We start from the raw sequence: 18992 nt of genomic DNA, 5'->3' as shown, positions 1-18992 counted from the left end.
GCTTAGGAGCACCAGAAAGATTGCTGCCCCATCTAGTATGCTCTCACCTGCTCCTGAAGGGCTCCAAATTGCTCTCACTTGCTGTAGGACTAGTCCATGGTAGCTGCAAATCACATCAGCAGCATCTTCTTGCTCTCTAACTGTCTGCTTCTCTCACATAATGATTGGAATAGACTCCACTAGCCCCGAAAAAAGTTTTTCCCACTTTTTGGGGCTGCAAACCCTAAACGCAAAACGCAAAAATGCAAACTGTGGGTGAAGGATTTCTCAACACCCTCTTCTTCCACATATCGGCCTAATCCCCTGCCTTCCTATCATAGGCTAAAAAAGGAAAAACTGAGTGGTACTTAACTAAAACTACACACCATCAGGACAAACAAATAGACGCGAGCTAGACTACGGCAATGTCCAACACTCCCCCCACCGTGTAAACAAGCATCCCCCACCACCCCTCCTCGCCATCGGCCCTTCTCCCCTCCTGTTGCTCCCTTTCCCTGCAACGTCCCCCCCACCTTCGATAGCGCAACAGAGTGAGTGGTAGGTCCTTAGCAAGGGCGCGCGATGGAAACCTCTGGTCAGATACCGGTGCACTCCACGAGTGCCCCCCGGTCAAACACCTTGCACATCATCCTTTCTGAGGAACAGCTCTTGGCCGTCCAGGCCACAAAGTTCGAGCTAAAAGAAACAGTGATCTTTGGTTAGGTCGTTGGACACTCCCCATTGACGGCCCAGTTGCGGAATTGGCTACACTCCACGTTGCACATTGGCACAACGCAGATCAGGAAGGCAGTCCTTATGGGCAGAGGGATCTTCATGGTTCAATTCATCTCTGCGGGCACAGCTCGTGAGTTAGTGGAGAGCTCACCCTATGCCTCCATGAAGGGGGTCATCTACATGGTTTCTTGGTATAGCGGCTTCACAGTGGAGTCTTTTGCACTCCACAACAATTTTCTCAGACACCCAGTCATTCTACTTTTCCCCGGACTGGCAGTAGAGTACTGCCAGTTAGTGGAGGACTTTGGTCGGCTCTTTGGCACAGTTCTTTCTGCTTCCTTCGCGTATGTAATGACAACTGCAAGAGTCCCAAAGGTACGAGTGGCTGTGAAAGAAACAAAAAGCATGCCAAAGTTCCTAGAGATTTGAGGCTGGAGATCACTTCTTTAGGCAGCAGGTCATTGAGACTGGGCAACCAGAGCAATGCATGCGCTGCCACGACTTTGGACATCAGGCAGCAGATTGTACGCATTTCAGGGCCAAGGCAGCTCCGTCTCGACAGGCCCACAAGTGGACACTGACAGCTTCACATGAGTCCAGAGATGGCAGAGAGGGAGACGGCAGGAGGGGCCGCAGACAGCCCCTCAGACCCAACCTCGATAGCAAGGGACAGAAGGACGAGCGACGCCTCCTCGGCAGAGAACTTCGCAACCCCCCCTGCTAGCCCTACCCGACGGGACTGCAGCCCCTACGTCCATCACCTGCACCACAAACTACCTCACCTGAGATCCCACAGCCCCCACCCGAATGGAGTCAAGGGGAGTCTAGGAAGTGAGTGAGCTCTAAAATAGTATAACTCACCTAAAGGAGACGGCTGGTGGGGGAGAGACACGACTTGGGAAAAGTCTAGCCAGCACTTCCTAGACGTGGCTAGGAGGAGAAATAGAGACGACTCTCTCATGCTTTATGACTGATAACAAAGGGGGCACTTATGAGAAGTTTCCCGCATCTAATACTGACCGGTATCTAACATTGGTATCAAAGCAATTTCTATTACATTGAAATGTGATCAAGATCTGTCTCAGCTGTTTCAATCGCACTTCGCCTGTTGTCTTTGTTCCGCAATTACGGTGGTTCGGCGCAAGTCGTGTCTTCATCCCGCGATCATGGTGGGGCGGCGCAAGTTGTGGGATGGTGCAAGTTGTGTTGGGCGAAATCCCACTTTAAAGTTACAAAGGTGGTCACAGTTTGTTCATACGTGACCTGGCGGGGGGGTGTTTAATCCCATCCTTATCCTGCGTTCCTGCCCGACAAGTCTTATTCCCCGCGACCTGCTCAAATTGGAGGAAAGTCATACTGTTCCTCACAACTTTCGCTATCACTAAGCTGTAAAGGCCATCGACATCTGCTCTATTACTATAATCAGGAAAGTACCTCATCTTGTACACAAAATTCTTATATTTGCTTTCTAATTCCAGTGTATTAATGAAGAGAAAAGAGAGAGAGGGAGTAACCGAAGGCTCTAATTCCGGGGACCATCCTATGGTGGATCCCTATGAAAACGGAAATACAAGAAGAACAATGGGAATAATTTTTTGCTACACAAGAACAATTTGATGACCTAACTGCTCATGTGCAAGCACAGGGGGTTCAAATGGAGTTGCTAACTCAAGCACTCACAGAAATCAAATCTCAATTAGCCTTATTACTAGAAAAGGATAAAGGTAAGGTAGAAACCTCAGACATTCCATCTTCATCAAAAGATCTAGATGTGACTATGCGAGACTTTAGGGAACCCCACCAAAAGCTGAGGGATAACCCAGTGTTAAAAGATATGAAACCCCCTCAGTTTCATGGGGAGGAAAAGGATAGAAATAAAGATACTATCTTTAATTTCCTCCAAAAATGGGAAGATTTGCATAAATTAAGGAATACTCCACCACATCTTCAGGCGCTGGAGGCTAGTTTAACCTTGGGGCCAAAGGCATATAAATGGTGGCGAACTTTAAAGGAGACAAATAAAATATCTAAAACTTGGGCTCAATTTGAATCGGTCTTTTTGAAAGAATTCCTTCCTGAAAATGAAATGGAAAGAAATTGGGAAGATTGGGATTTTGTCAGACAAAAGGGAAGACCTTTGCTAACATATCTCGAGGAGTATTGTGAGATAATCCTCAAATTGAAGGGAATAGATGAATTTCAAAAGACAAGAGGATTCATAAGGAGACTAGATAAGGCCTGTAAAAAGGAAGTGAAAAGGAGTTCACCTAAGACACTTAAAGAGGCAATTAAATTTGCATTAACCAATGAAGATAATACACGTCCAGGTGCACTCACTAGTCTCACTGATACGGAGCCCAAGACTAAGGAATTTGAAGCCTCAAAATTTGTAGGCAAATTTAAAAGGAAAATGCCATTCCTTAAGGGTAAGAAACAACCCTTTGAAAAGAAACAATATATAAGACCGAAGTTAAGTCAAGGTGACTTTGATAAGCCTAAAAAAGAAAGGTTGTGTTTCAATTGCCTATCCCCTAACCATGCTGCCTGGAATTGCCCTCAAAGGAAAAAGGGGAAAGATAAAGGAAAGGATAAGGACAAGGGCAAGGGAAAAGAGAAACAAATCCATGTAGTGCAGACCCTAGAATTAAAGGGGCATGAAAAGTATAAATCTTTAGAGGTCTTGCACAAGGATGTACAACACAGGTGTTGTATGTCAACTTCTATGTGGCAGCCTACTTTCGGGCCACATGATTATTTATAGAGTGCATGAATTGATAGCTGGAAAGAGGGTTAGAGTCATGATTGATGACTCTGCCACCCACAACTTCATAAATTATACACTTGTAAAAAAATTGAAACTTCCCAAACAAAAGAGTCAATATGTTGTTCCTATGATGCAAGGTCAGGATAATAAAATATGGGATACAATGTATCCAATTTGAAAATTGAGATTCAAGGATATAAAGATAAACTTGATTTTCAAATTATGAATATGGAAAGAGCCGATATTGCTTTAGGGAGGGAGTGGCTATGGGGATTGGAACCATCCTTAAAGTGTAGTTATCATCATAATACACTCGAATTTGAAAGGGATAATAAGACTTTTGTGATTCAAGGTGAACATGAAGTATCTGATAACCCTTTGATGTGTTCCATTGAAGTTCAGAAGCTGATAAAGAAGGAAGCTCGTGAGGTATATATGTTATGGTCCCTTCTTGTACAGGACACTTTTACTTTTTCTAATATAAAGCAACAATTTTATTATGTTTGTGAGTTGAATGTAAGTAATGAATTAAGTGGTTTGTTAGATGAATTTAAAGATGTATTTCCTTCTGATGTACCAAGTGGCCTTCCACCAGATAGGGGTGAGGTAAATCACCCAATTGACATAGATAGGGATACTCACCCTATTTCTAAACCACCTTATAAGCTAAGTGAAACACAGCACCAAGAAGTCGAAAGACAAATTAAGGATTACCTTGATAAAGGGTTTATACAACCCAGCAATTCACCTTGGGCTTTGCCAATTTTATTGGTAAAGAAAAAAGATGGTTCTATGCGATTTTGTGTTGATTATAGAGCACTTAATAAAATAACGGTGAAGACCAAATTTCCTATGTCCAAAATGGAAGATCTTTTTGATCAATTACAAGGGGCAAATTTCTTCACAAAGATTGACTTAAGATCAAGCTATCACCAAGTAAGAATTAAGGTACAGGATGTTCCTAAGACAGCATTTCGTACTAGATATGGGCATTATGATTTTTTGGTGATGCCTTTTGGCCTCACTAATGCACTGGCTACTTTTATGAAGCTGATGAATAGTGCGTTACGGCCCTATCTAGGACACTTTGTAGTAGTCTTCTTGGATGATATCTTGATCTTTAGTAAATCAAGATAAGAACATTTGAAACACTTACGATTAGTATTCCAATTGTTAAGAACACATTCCCTTTATGCGAAGAAAACTAAATGTGAATTCTTCGCACAAGAGATCAAATATTTGGGACATATTATCTCAAAAGAGGGAATCAAGATGTATCCAGAAAAAGTAAGGGCAATTATTGAATGGCCATCTCCAAGGAACCTGGAAGAGCTGCAAATCTTCCTAAGTTTATCTAGATTTTATCATAGATTCATTCGAAATTATGCCAAGATAGCTGTTCCAATGATGGACCAACTTAAATGGAAAGGGAAGAGCTCTAATTGGGGAATAGACCAAAATGAAAGTTTTAAAAAACTTAAGGTAGCTATTGCTACAGCTCCAGTACTATTAATTGTGGATCCCAATAAATCATTCGTGGTTGAAGCTGATGCCAGTGATAGGGCAGTAGGCACGGTCTTATTACAAGAAGGTTAACCAGTTGCTTTTGAAAGCAACAAATTAGACCGTGCAAAATGGAATTATTCTGTTTATGAGAGGGAGCTGTATGCAATAGTACATGCAATGAAGAAATGGAGGCACTATCTGTACAGTGCCAAACTTTTGATCTTGTCGAATCATGAAAGCATTAAGTGGCTTAATGACCAACCGGATCTACAAGGGCGTAAAGCCAGATGGGCCGAACTCCTCCAAGAGTTCGACTACGAAATAAGGTATAGAAAGTGAAAGTACAATATAATGGCTAATGCACTCAGCAGAATGCCCATCATAAATGAATTGAGTTTTACTCAATTCACTTCCGATTTACTTGAATCCTTAAAAGGGAAATGTCAGGTTGATCTGGCATATTCCAACATATGGGAAGCAATAGAAAATGGAGATCCAAATGGAAGGGCCTCCATTGAGGAAGGAATATCTGAGGATGTTCAACAAGGAAATGGAGCATCAGGGGTTGCTCAAATGGAATTCAAGTGGAAGAATTTTACCATTAATAATGGTTATTTACTCTACAAGGGTAGGGTATGTGTCCCAAAAGATGAACAAATAAGGCGTCAGATACTCTTTGAGTGTCATGATACCCCTAGTGCGAGACATCCAGGAGTTAATAAGACTTATAGTCTTATTAAAAGGCAATTCTATTGGCCTGGAATGAATAAGGACGCCCTTGACTATGTGGTTAAATGTAATAAATGCCAGGTTAATAAAGCTGAAAGATTGAAAATGGGAGGACTTCTCCACCCATTAGAGATTCCTTCGGGAAAATGGGAGAGTATCTCCATGGACTTTATTGTCATGTTACCCAAAACACAGAGGGGGCACAACTCTGTGTGGGTGATTGTGGATAGGTTAACCAAAATGGCTAGGTTTATTCCAACTTCAACTGATGTTAAAACACCAGAATTGGCTAGATTGTTCATAGAGAACATATATTGATTGTATGGCCTTCTGACAAATATAGTTTTTGATCGAGATAGAAATTTTGATAGTCAATTTTGGCATGCTGTATTTAGGAAGTTGGATACTAAACTTAGCATGAGTACGGCGGAGCATCCGCAAATTGATGGGCAAACTGAAAGGGTTAATCAAATCCTTGAAGATATGCTCAGAGTATATGTAAGTAAAAGGCAAACTAATTGGGAAGAGTATCTACCGATAGCAGAGTTTGCATATAATAGTGCCAAGCACTCTTCCACTAGATATAGTCCATTTATGCTAATGTATGGGTTTCAGCCCAGAGCTCCTTATGCAGTAGGACTGCATAAGGAAAAGGTTCAGGCAGCCAAGGACTTTTTGGAGGATATGAATAATATGTTAAAATTTGCTCAAGAAAATATTAAGAAAGCTTAAAATCGAGCAACCTCTTATACAAATCCTCATCAAAGAGACATCTCCTTTTACGAAGGAGAATTGGTCTATCTTAAGGTGCCTGAACAAACTAAAACCATGAAAATGGAACGATGTCCAAAGCTTTCACCTAGGTATTGTGGCCCTTTCACAATACTTAAGAGGGTGGGGGAAAAGGCTTACAAGCTCCAACTACATGTTGGTAGTAAAACACATCCAGTTTTTCATGTAAGTAAGCTAAGAAAGAAGCTGGGCGATATAGATAATCTAATCTTAAATGATAACATTGAGGAGCTATTAGATTACCAATCTAATCCACATGAACCAAAAAGAATTTTAAATGTTCGTAACATACGAACAAGGAATACTATTTATCAAGAATATCTGGTCAAATGGAAAGATTGTTCAGAAGAAAGCTCAACATGGGAGCGAGTAAGTAAATTAAGGAAAAGGTTTCCCAATTTAGTGTTGGAAGTATCGTCTTCGAGGACGAAACCAATTCTTAAGGGGGAGGAAATGTTACATTTATGGTGTAATACTGGGGGAACAAGTGCGAGAGAAGACCATCCGGGGGCCTTGGGCACTCGAATGGGGTCAAGGGGATTTTAGGAAGTGAGTGAGCTCTAAAATAGTATAACTCCCCTTAAGGAGACGGCTGGCGAGGGAGAGACACGACTTGGGGAAAGTCTAGCCAGCACTTCCTAGACGTGGCTGGGAGGAGAAACAGAGACGACTCTCTCGTTCTTTATGACTGATAACAAAGGGGGCACTTATGAGAAGTCTCCCGTATCTAATACTGACCGGCATCTAGCACAGGTCGTCGCCGACCACATCTCCCTGTGGATGGGAGACAAAGGACTAGTTCTGTTTGCACAGCAATGGCTTGGTTGCATGATGGACATTAACTGGTGGGCTGGAGCCGAGGTACCACACTTGAGCATGATCTTTCGGGCCCCCCACGGTGGAGAGCTCCGAGGGATGTGATCAAGTGGCCCCTAGCACAGGCAGCCCGTTTCTACCAATGTACAGAGTCACGACTCTCAGCTTGGCTGATAGATGCATTGATAGTACCACCTGGAGCATCTATCACCCCTCTGGTTTGGTCGAGGGCCACCATGGGGGACTAGAGTTCACCGTCTAGACATGCGGCAAAGCATACTTGCATGCCCCATAGTTTTTCCTCCTTATCAGCAGCCTCCACACCGAACAGATGTCTGTTCAGTCAGTCACAGGTTTCCCCATGAGCCTAAACCTGGCATTCTAGAATGAGAATAGTCTCCACTACAGTGGGGCACAGGCTTCCAAGAAGTTGATTGTTTCGCAAGAGCTGCAGCCTGCCCTTGCCGGATGGATTAACATCTTACTTCTACAAGAGCACAAGCTCACTCCCACCCAGGCCCAATGGATAGGAAAGGTACTCCCGGGCAGCTCACACACCTACTAGGAGCACGCTATAGATGCCTACGACAGGAGTGGAGGCGTATGCACCTCTATTAGCCCAAGTCTCACCGCCTGTGTACGAGACCACGGGACGATAGTGGCAAGGAGGGTTCTATGGATCAAATTGGATATTGGGGACTCCTGCCTTGGAGTCCTCAATGTCTATGCCCCTACGGAGGTTAGGGCACGCAGCAAGTTCTGGGTGGAGATCGTGGATGGTGTCCCAGAGGTGGACTCCTGGATTGTTGGAGAAGACTTCAACAACCTGGAAGCTTTGGAGAACCAGTAGGCCAGAGGCAAAAACTACCACGTCATGGCTGGGGAAGAGCAACAGGCATGGGAGGTCTTTCTACCAGCAGTAGGAACACGTGATGCCTGGAGAGACCCTGCCTTCCACAGGAGGGAGAGGTCGCTAGACTTCTCTTGGGGATACAAGAGGCTAGATGCAGTCCTGTTGGAGCGGTTGGACATGTTTTATGTGGGAGAATGGGGTGGCTCTCGTGGAGGCCAGATTGGGCAGTTGGCAAGCACCACGTTGTCCGATCCTTGCCCGGTTCTCCTCACACTAGATTCCCCAGCCTCTACCCTAGACACATGAGCCTATCGGATCCCTAACTCCATATATAGGAGGGAGGAGGTGACGAGACACATAGAGCAGGTTTGGACCAAGTAGTGGGGCAGGAGGGACAGGATCACAGAGGAGGTTGCAAAGGCCCTAGCCGAGTCGAGTAGAATCTGCCAAGAGGCAACCATACAGGCCAGGCAGCAGAGCTGGGAGGAGGAGATAGCACTCCAGCGAGACCTTGCAACCACACAGAGATTATTACAAGAGACACAAGGGGATCCCACCCTCCATGCACAGGAGGTGCGTGCGCGAGCAGCCATTGCTAGCCTAGAGGACAAGTGCTCGGAATTCTCTTTCCGCACCTCAACAGCTTTCTGGGCGCAGAAGGGAGATACGATGTGTAGGGAGTTTTTCCGGGTGCACCAACCTTGCTCCTTAGGAGAGCAAATACGCAGCCTTCGAGATCAGTATGGGAGGACTCATTCTAGCCCAAACGAGGTGATGGAGATTACCACCAACTACTACAGTCGCGTGTTCCAGCAGGAGACAGCCTCGGCTAGAGGGCAGTGATGTAGACAGCATGTTTGGGATCATATCCTATCCCTCGTCTTTCAGAGGAGATGGGACGCTCCCTCCTAGCCCTCTTCACGGAGAAGGAACTAGAGGAGGCTTTCCATACACAGGACGGGTAAAAATGCCTAGGAGAGGATGGCCTCTCTAAGGCCTTCTTCACTACCTACTGTGAAGTGGTGAAGGACCCGCTACTGATGGCTTTCCAAGAGATCTTCACTTCAAGACAGATGCCAGGGAGTCTTTCGGCACGCCTTATCAGTCTTCTCCCCAAAGGGAGAGACTAGTTGGAGCTTTCTTGGTGGAGACTGATCACACTTTTGTCCGTGGCCTATAAGGCACTGGCAAAGATGATTGATAAGCAACTACGCCCCGTGCTTCTAGACATCATCCATGACACACAGACAGGCTTTGTCCAGGATAGGAGCATCCTGGACAATGTATTCAACTTCTTTGAGGCGACAGAGTGGGCTTAGCACAGTGGGCAGAGATTGGCCGTACTACTCTTGGATTTTGAGAAAGCTCATGACAGGGTGGACTGGGACTTCCTAGAGGGCACCATGGTGAGGTTGGGTTTCCCTTAGGCTTGGATTCGCGGGGTCTCCGCACTTTACGGATCTGCCACCAACAAGGTTCTCATAGGTGGTAGGCGTGGGGAGTTTCAACTGGAGAGATCGGTATGGTAGGGATACCGCCTGGCCCCATACCTGTTCCTGCTCTTTGCAAAGGCAATGTCCCATTTCCTCAGGTCACGTGTGAGCGGACTACGCGGCCTCCAACTTCCAGTGAGAGAGGAGACTGAGTTGTTAGACTCAAAGTATATAGATGACACAACACTCTACATAGAGGACGATGAGCTTATGCTGGAGAGAGTGAGGATGGCTCTTGAGGTGTTCTATCTTGCTGCGGGAGCGAAAATCAACTGGCAAAAGTCAGTTGGTTTTCTCACAGACCCGGACTCTAGCACAAAGTGGGGCGTCCACCTAGGATTTAGATGGGTGAGCAAAGGGCAGATCGTCTGTTACCTAGGGTTCCAGGTGGGACTCGACATCATGCTTGCCCAACAGTTTCTTCATGTCCTTCATTCTATTCGGAGGAAGCTGACCTACTAGAGCACAGCTCGTCTCTCACTAGCTGGCTGAGCCCTGGTGGTTAACCAGGTCCTAGCGCAGCCTCGTACATCGCCTCGTGTTGGTGCTTTTTCTCATCCTGCGTAGTGCAGCTTCACCGCCTAGTGCAGAACTTCCTTTGGTCAAGGTTAGATGACTCCAGGCATTCCAGGACTAAGGTGGCGTGGGCGACCATCATACGGTATCGGTCAGAGGGAGCGCTGGGGATCATAGACCCAGAGTATCAGAGTATGACCCTCTTCGGCAAGCTAGTTGTCCGCGGCCTCATACCAGGCGGACAGACCTGGAAGGTTTTATTGCAAGAGGGTCTTCAAGATTGTAGACCGAGGCTTGGCGGTGAGTGGAGGCCGTCCTCGAGATGGATCTTCACGTCAGCCCAAATCACTCTCCCAGATCACCTTTCCTACGGAGCTTACTCCGTGTGTGGCAGGGCTTACGTAAGGCCCTAATCCAGAGTCCCCCCATGATGCCAGGAGGAGATAGACCATCAGCCGGTGACCTAGAACCCCTAGGTCAATGATCGCAATGAGGCACAGATTGGCAATGGCGAACGAGGAGGTGCTGCAGCAAGTAGCAGGCTGCCAGAGAAGAGTGGCAGAGAAGAGTGGAGCTGAGGAGAAGGGAGATAGATGCAACAATACCTCTCGAGTGGCTTACTCCCCTGATACAAGAGCCAATAGAGCCCGAGGAGATTTGGACCGCTAGGTTTTTACCAGCTAGCATCCCCCTATAGGTGGCACGTAGAGTAGGCTGCGCCTTGCAAGGGACTTTCTTCACCATTCAAGAGGGGGGGCATCTGGCCCTTGACAGAGGGCAGCAGGATGAGGGGATAGCTACCCTGTCGTGGAGGAGGATTCGGGTGGTGGGCCTTCCGGGGAAGACATGACCACTGGACCCCTATGTTTTTTGGAAGGAACTCAGGGAGTAGCGCCTTTGGATTTGGGAGGGCAAACCACTTGATGAGTTGGAGTGGGATCTAAGAGAGTGGCTATGGCCGGCTACTGCAGTCGCCAAGAAGCCACCGCGGTTCTTGGAGTACACTGCCAGGATTGGCAGACACGTACTAATGCAGGAGGATATGGATTGGGCATTGTCATGTAGTAGTAGGCACTGGGCGGAGTACATCATCATGGAGTTGTTCCGACGGACCTTGTAGCACCGCCTATGGAATAGCTGGAGGCCGAGGAGGATATCCTATTTCTTATGGCTGGTGGTACATGAACGCTTGGCGGTGGGAAGTTGGCTTGCCCAGATGCAGCAGGAGGGAGATTGTAAGCGCTGCACATAGTAGCCCCTGGAAACCCCAAAGCACTGCCTTTGTTCTTATGGGGTGGCGCAGCTCATGTGGAGAGGAGCATGCCGCATCCTTCGTCGTATAGCACCCAATCTTGGATGTATCTCATTGGGAGAAGGTGTAGAGCGAATCCAAGGCCCGTTGGGAGCTCCGTTGTCACTTCATGCGTACTTGGGGCGGCCAAGACCTATTTTTCGTGATACAGACAAGCAGCCCCAGATGGCGATACACCCCCCCTCCATGGCTTCTTACCCCCATCTCCCCTAGACCACCTTGAGAGGCTTGTATACATTATGTATTTGTGACTCTGCATCAGCTTCAGCTAGTCTATTGAGCATGAGCACTCCGTTGTAATCAGTTTTTTTGAGTAATATAATCAGCCACATTTTACTTGCAAAAAAAAAGTACACCCTCTCAAGCCCAAAAAGTGAGATAAAAAGAAAGCTCAACCCAATTTTTTTAAGTGTTTTTGGTTTTCTTATGAGTTTTTCACCCCAAGGCATCCCACCCCAAAGCAGCTAGGGTATCACACAAAGGATACACGGTGGTTGCCAAGTGGCTTACCAAGACTACAGACACAATGGTTATACTGCGAAGAGAATCCATATGGTCACCCCAGAGAGGCCAAGGCATCAGACAAAGAATGAACATTGATTGCCCAATGGCCTACCAAGTCTTATCGAATGAAACCACAATGAAATTTTTTTTCGGCTTTGTTTCAAAAAGGGAAGAAGCGGTTGATTAAGAAACTAATGGGAGACAAGTAGCCAGTCCCAAAGGCTTTCACAAAATAAATAGGCTATCCCTACCACTATTGGATGTTAATGACGGAAATAGGATAATGGAATGTGAAACAAATAAGAGGGAAATGTGGAGAGAGAAAAAGATATGTGGAAAACAAGCTAGCAAGGCGAAGCAAGGAAGGGGGATTGTTGTGGAGACTACCATGTGCAATGCCGTATATACGGTGGATCTAGGGTCGACCAGTCAAAAAGATTGAAAAGGGATAAATGCGCACAAATGCATGTTTATAGAACGGAATGCCAATGCACTAGAGTTATGCATAAGGCAATGCAGGTATGATCATGCTCATGCAAAATGCTATGGAATGGTGCCACTTGGACAGTGCCCTCACATGGAATGTTCAATGAATAAAATGACTAAATCAAAATCTGTAAGCAACATTACTGTCACTATCAAAAGAAGAAAGTTGCCCCCTCTCAAACCAGAAGGAAAAGCTAGAGGGAGCCTCCGAAGATATCTAACAGTAGAAAACGCAATGGAGCAATGAAATTCAGTAGTAAAATGCCACAGTAAAACGGCAGCAATAAAACGCAAGAAGTGGCACACATTGCGAGGTAGAGGCTGTAAACAAGTGCCGGATATTGAAGCAAGCTTGAGGCAGCTTCGGCTGAGATGTTCTCTATGCGAACGGGGTGTGGACAGTAAAATTCTAGGACCTGAAACCTACAAAAACGAGATTAAGGCTGAATGGAGGGCAACTTGTCTATTTATAGAAAGTATCGGACCTTATACCATGCACCATTTTAAAACTCTCTCGAGCTGCACACCGATTTAGGGATGTGATTAATTAAGTATTTTTTGTGCTATTTAAGTGCCTAATTCAGCATGCAATACTTATATTAGCTCAACATGGAGGTAACTTCAACAACTTAGAGACCTTGGAGGTTCAACATGGTCAAGGCACAAACATCTAGGGTATAGCTAAGGATGACAAGAGGCATGAGAGGCTTTCACTTTTGTGGTTGGTGTGCGAGACATCTTAACTTTGAAGAGACCCAATCTTCCACAAGTGTGATGGCTCGTTGGACTTCTCTTCGGGGTGCAAGCATTTGGGGGGCATCCTCCTAGAGCAATTGACCACGTTCTATGTGGGTGATTGGAGTACCTCCCATGGAGGGGAAATTTGGGTAGCTGCCAAGGACCATGTGATTGGATAATGAGATCGCTTTCCCTCTATATTATGAACAATAAGATTTCCTCTCACAAAATGCCCAACCCCAATCCTTGTTTCTCTAGATGAACGTGCTTCAGCCCTTGACCTGAAAGATGCCTTCAGGAACCCAAAGGACAGTAAACCACATTTCAGCAAACACCTAATTCAGCATAACAAAAAATTCAGCAAGAAAAATCTACACACAACTGAAGCTAAAGTGCTCCTACACCACATGACACTTGTCGGCTCCAAAGCTTGGTTCCCTTTTCAATATTTCTTCAAATAACTGGTGTATGATTCAAATCAGTTACAGATGGCTATATTTTCAGTTATTTCTCACAATACAACTAATTCAAGGTGGCATAATGACGTTATCACATTCAATATTGGCCTCAAACCAATCGTAGAGTGTTCAAAAATGCATATAAATGCTTCAGCCTGCCAAACAATGAAAAATGACATCCAACATTTGAACCCAATTTTGTGGAGCAAATGTTCCTTGTCATCATTTTGTTGCCGAGAAGTTGGGGGTGTCCAAATCCAATTCAACACCAATCAGCTAGTTAATCAATCAGTCATCAGCTGATACATCAATCCATTGACACTCCATTATACACGGCCATTTCTCCCTCCATCTTTGTGGGTTGCTATAAGAGTACAATAATGAGTAATCAATCAGGAACTCCATCCAGTGTGTACGATGGGACATAATATATTATAATGGACAAGGGTTAAGAAGAGCCCTCATACCTGCTCCACCTATTGTAGGCTATGTAATCCCCCAGCAGCTCTACAATGGTCCATGGATTTTAGAAATATGTGCCTAACATGGGCATGGTAATGTGTCCAAGTACTCTTGATCTCCTACTGACATTGATGTCCAGGGCTCTTTGCATTCGAAATCCCTGTTGTGAAATGGAGGGGGTGTAGTACATTGATTGTCTTGAAGAACTTGGAATCTCTAACTCTCTATGTGTATAACTACCTCTTAAATCCTCTATAGCATCATGAGAAAAAGAGTGAGGCATCTATGATCAGGGTAGTCTATCACTTGACTAAGCAATCCAAAACCCTACCTAAACACAACCAAGAATATCTCTCCTAATCTCACGCACTTACAAATGCATGCTAGCAGGTATATGTAGTATAATACACATTTTCAGGGTTACCTTAATTTTCCCAAGGCACAACCAAAACCAAAACATGTAAGCAAAAATCACCCGTACGAGAGGTGCTAGCACCTCACAAGCACATGCTCCAATTTGAACTATTTTCATTTATACCTGGCAAAGAAAAGAACTTTCCCCGTAAAAGGTTGTTTAGTAACTCTCTACGCGCAGGAACATCAGGAAGTGTCACATAGATTCTCTTCACCTGCAACATTTATTAAAACTTGAAATTAAAGGTCTAGTATATTTCACATGGAGTCAAGATTGCAGATTGTTTATAATGATCTAGCTAAAATTGGCATTAAAAGCATTGAGGAACACTTTCGAATATGTCACTAGGATCAAGGTTGTTTATAAAATGAAACGATCCTTCTAGCTCCAACTTCATGTTTGAGAAAGTATGTAATGTGCAGTTAACCTCCCAATTCTACTGCTTTTGAGAGTAAGATATTCATTACAAAGTTCAAGTATGGAAGCTCGCATGATGAGTAGCACTCCTTAAAGCAGATTAATGTTACCGCATACAGCTTACACAACATTTAGGAATGCTTTGCAACCTAGATTTATTTGCCAGGAGGTATGGTTCAGGATAAACTTTCTTGTGAAGGGCTAAACTGTTCTTTTTGTGCTAATTTAATTGAAATCTTTTTCATGCTGGTTTCATAGAAGTTTGAGCATTTTTACTAGAGATCAAAACAAATAAAAGCTAGAAACATTCAACCAAATTTTTGTCTGACTCGTTCTAAATAATAATTGACCCTTAGTTCCAAATTGTCCTTCAAAGATTCATAAAATTACTCCTACAAACTTGATTGAAACTAATCATTTTATAACACCAAAACAACTATCTGCAAGAAAAACAGAAACATCATTGGAACAGTATAAGCTATAGTGAAATCTGCATTTTGAAATGAAAGGCACATTATATGCACTTTAGTCTTGTAGAACATGTTGCAAGGATAAGGCAACACAAGGAGAAACCCCATGTTACACTCAAAGAGGTCAGCACTGTTATTGATGTGTAGCATGAGCTTGAGTTTGGACTGATCAAAGGACGATTCAAAAAGCTACTCAAGCAAATAATATGTAGTACTTAGAGAGAGATACTTGGCATACATGTACAGAGTACCTTTTCACATTTAACCCAAGCTGGAAGTACGCATTTGATTTCAAATGACTGTTTGAAAAAACAAACATACATGTTACAGAAGTTATAGCTCTAGGTCTTTTCTCTTTCTTTTTCCCACACGTCGAATACAGTAAGACTTAGGGTTCTTTGAGCAGTTAAATATGTCTGATGTATATTTGTCTCTGCATACACATCAAGGAGTAAGCCAGGTTATCAGATTGACCTACTCAGACTTTACACATACTACATTGCAGAAGAATCCCAGCTCAGCTGCCACTGACCAAATGCAATATTACCAAAACGTATGAAAAGTGTCAGAAACAATAACAAGTTTTCTATTATTCCTGAAACCACAACACTTTAGAACAACTCTTCAAAGAACACTCAACCACAGTCCCACGAGAGCCTCTCCCACCGCCACAGTCCACACACAGACGAGGAGTATTGATTGATCGAGCCATTCAGCTTAGCTGATCTAGACGTCCTAGGCCTCGACACAGACACCGACAACACCTTAATAGGCGGATACAGGGGATTATTGCTCGGGCTAGAGCTAGGCCCTCCATACCCACATGAGATTGTACCATTTGGAGCTCATTGTTACTAGATAGAGCTCTATGTTTACACATAGCCATAGTTAGTTTCCTTTCTTATTTTGCTTTGTGCTGCATATTTTGCCCAGACAGTTGTACCATCATACACATGATCGTAACTCATGCTCTCATAGGTCATTTTGGCCTTTTGTAGACGTTAATATATCATTTCATTTCATTTCTCTCTCACACATACATGCTTGGTAACCAGATAGTCTTGGGTTCAATCCCTACATCTGCACAGTCATTTTGTATAGGAATAAAAAAAGGAGATTTGACCCTGGATCAATGGGTTAATAAAACAAGTGGCTTACCACTAGGGTAGTCACTTGATCATGGAAATTAAAAAGAGAAAGAAAGAGAGATGCTCTAAATAAATCTGCCAAAGAGATCTTGAGAGTACCAGCCGACGTCGGACAGCATCATCCAGTTCTTGAGGCCTGTTTGTTGCACCTAGAAAAATCGTGAGAACAGTTAGGACTAACTGCCAAACAAGCTGACATTACAAGGTTTTGATACTTAAAAGATTCCATCATTCACAAAATGAAAGCTCGTACCACATACAACATGTAAGCTAAGAATAATCACTCTTACCCATAACAACGATACGATCATTATCATTCGACATCACACCATCGAATTGCACAAGAAACTCGGACTTTAATCGACGGCTTGCTTCATGCTCATTCGAACTTCTTGTAGACATGATACTATCAATCTATAGCAAAAAAAAAACCAAAAAGAAAAAAAAGAAAAGGTGGCTAAAACTTGCACTGAGTGTGAACACATCTAAAGGTGAAATTAACAGTTCAAAGATCACTTCATACCTCATCTATAAATATGACTGACGGCTGCTTTGACTTGGCAATACCAAAAAGCGCTCTCATTAATTTTTCTCCCTCTCCAACCTAAGGGCAACAACCTAAGATTAGTTTTTTTTTTTTGGATTTCTCATCATGCATGCAAAGCTCACAGTCAAACTGAATATAAGCAACATTACCCACTAAACACATTAGGACTTTTAAATTACAAGAATGTGCTGTTGAGTTCTATAAACTATCCTAAGATGAACACCTGCCACCTTGGCCATTCAGACGATGTGATAGTCAAGTCATCCACGTACAAAATGATGAAATACAAAAAAGAATCGGCTGAATGAAAATAGATGTTTGCATCCAAGTGGCTGCCAAAAGTTTCCTGTCATAGGAAAAATGAGCCAACCCTTGAACAGCATGCTTGAAGGGCTTGTTTCATGCTGTAAAGAACTTATTGCGAGTGAAAATGTAATCCTCCTGTCCTTGAAAGATGTCTCTCCCATGCTGCTCCTTGTAAAATTCCTTGTGGCATCATGGTGGAAGACCTTAGGTCAAACCGGTAGTCTTAGTCGGATGAGATGAATTCTGAGAAACTTGGAAATGGTGAAGGATCTCGTGTGTGGACATGCAAGTTGTGCCACTAGTGGGAACTGCAAAGATTTGTGAAAGAAAGAAAGAAAGAAAGAAAGGTGTATCAACGTCTACAAAATGCCAAGTTGACCTCTATGACAAAAATAGGCATATCTGAAGTTCAAGTAACTATCATGTTTCCCAAGTACAATAAAGAAACAATAATCTAAAAGGAAACATCTAGGCAAGAAGAAAGGATGAAAGCGAAGAGAGACCCTATGTGAATACTAGATGAATGCTCAATGCAATGATTAGCCCCTCCACATGCTACAGTGTATAGCTGCAATGAGGGTGCTAGAAGTGAGAAGGTAAGAAGAGATAGTGACCAATTGACAAGTGTGCCTACAAATAGACAAGAAACCCTACAAATACTCTTGGATGGCATAACCCTCAAGAAACCTAAAAATACTCTTGGCTCACACCTTGACCAAAAAGATAGGCAAGCCCTGAAAATACAAACAAAGGATAATAATACCAAAAGTGACCAAAATGAGTGGGCCTAGAAACCAGTGGCAATGGTTATCTTACCAAGGGAGTCCAAGTGATCACCCCAAATAGGCCAAGGCATCAAACAAAAGGTGTGCATTGACTTTCCAATGGCCAACTAGGACCTGCAAAGGCGGATGAAACCGCATTGAACTTTTTTTCATTTCCTTAATAAATGGTGAGAATAGATGGTCTGCAGCTTGTCATAATATTGTGTCCCATAGGGAAAATAAAAAGGGATGGTTAGATCCACCACATCACAAAACAAACAAGCTATCCCAACCATCCGTGAATGTCAGTGTGATGAAGGAAAAGGGAGAAGAAGTATGTAGATGTGGTGATAAGGTGGTGAAAGAACCACCAGTAGAAACACCTCAAGATCTGCTCATGGGTGCTCTATAAAATGAGATGAAATTATTCACTTGCCCAAGCACCCTTTTACAAAGATGATGATGATGATCATGCAATGCAAAGGGAAGGTACAACACAGAAGCGAGGCTGATATCAAGGACAAATACCAAAACCTCTAGAATACCAAGAAAGGGAAGGAACCCTTTTACAAAGATGATGATCATGCAATGCAAAGGAAAGGTACAACACAGAAGCGAGGCTGATATCAAGGACAAATACCAAAACCTCTAGAACAAGGATTTGAGTTGTAGCTAATCATATTTTGGGCATGTGTGTCCACGAGATAGAGAGCAACAACTCTTATTTCTCAACAAAGTACTTGATCGTTTTTCTATGTCTAATGCTAAGCCTCTCGGTATAC

General features: G+C 43.7%; 1 protein-coding gene across 1 annotated transcript in view; it reads right to left on the bottom strand.

Moving 5' to 3' along the window:
• Positions 1-18992, bottom strand: part of LOC148024221 (uncharacterized) — a 115246-nt gene that overhangs the window by 28811 nt on the left and 67443 nt on the right. Inside the window, exons 7-10 of the mRNA XM_087693841.1 lie at positions 17117-17197; positions 16884-17007; positions 16693-16742; positions 14682-14772 (exon numbers count right to left, since the gene is read on the bottom strand). Of these exons, the coding sequence (XP_087549967.1) occupies positions 14682-14772; positions 16693-16742; positions 16884-17007; positions 17117-17197 (346 nt within the window). The remainder of the gene's footprint in view (positions 1-14681; positions 14773-16692; positions 16743-16883; positions 17008-17116; positions 17198-18992) is intronic.

Source organism: Lygodium microphyllum, chromosome 15 (assembly GCF_053477565.2).
Source record: "Lygodium microphyllum isolate KBCC chromosome 15, Lygodium_microphyllum_v1.1.10, whole genome shotgun sequence".
Lineage (NCBI taxonomy): Eukaryota > Viridiplantae > Streptophyta > Polypodiopsida > Schizaeales > Lygodiaceae > Lygodium > Lygodium microphyllum.
This window is presented reverse-complemented; position numbering and strand designations above follow the sequence as displayed.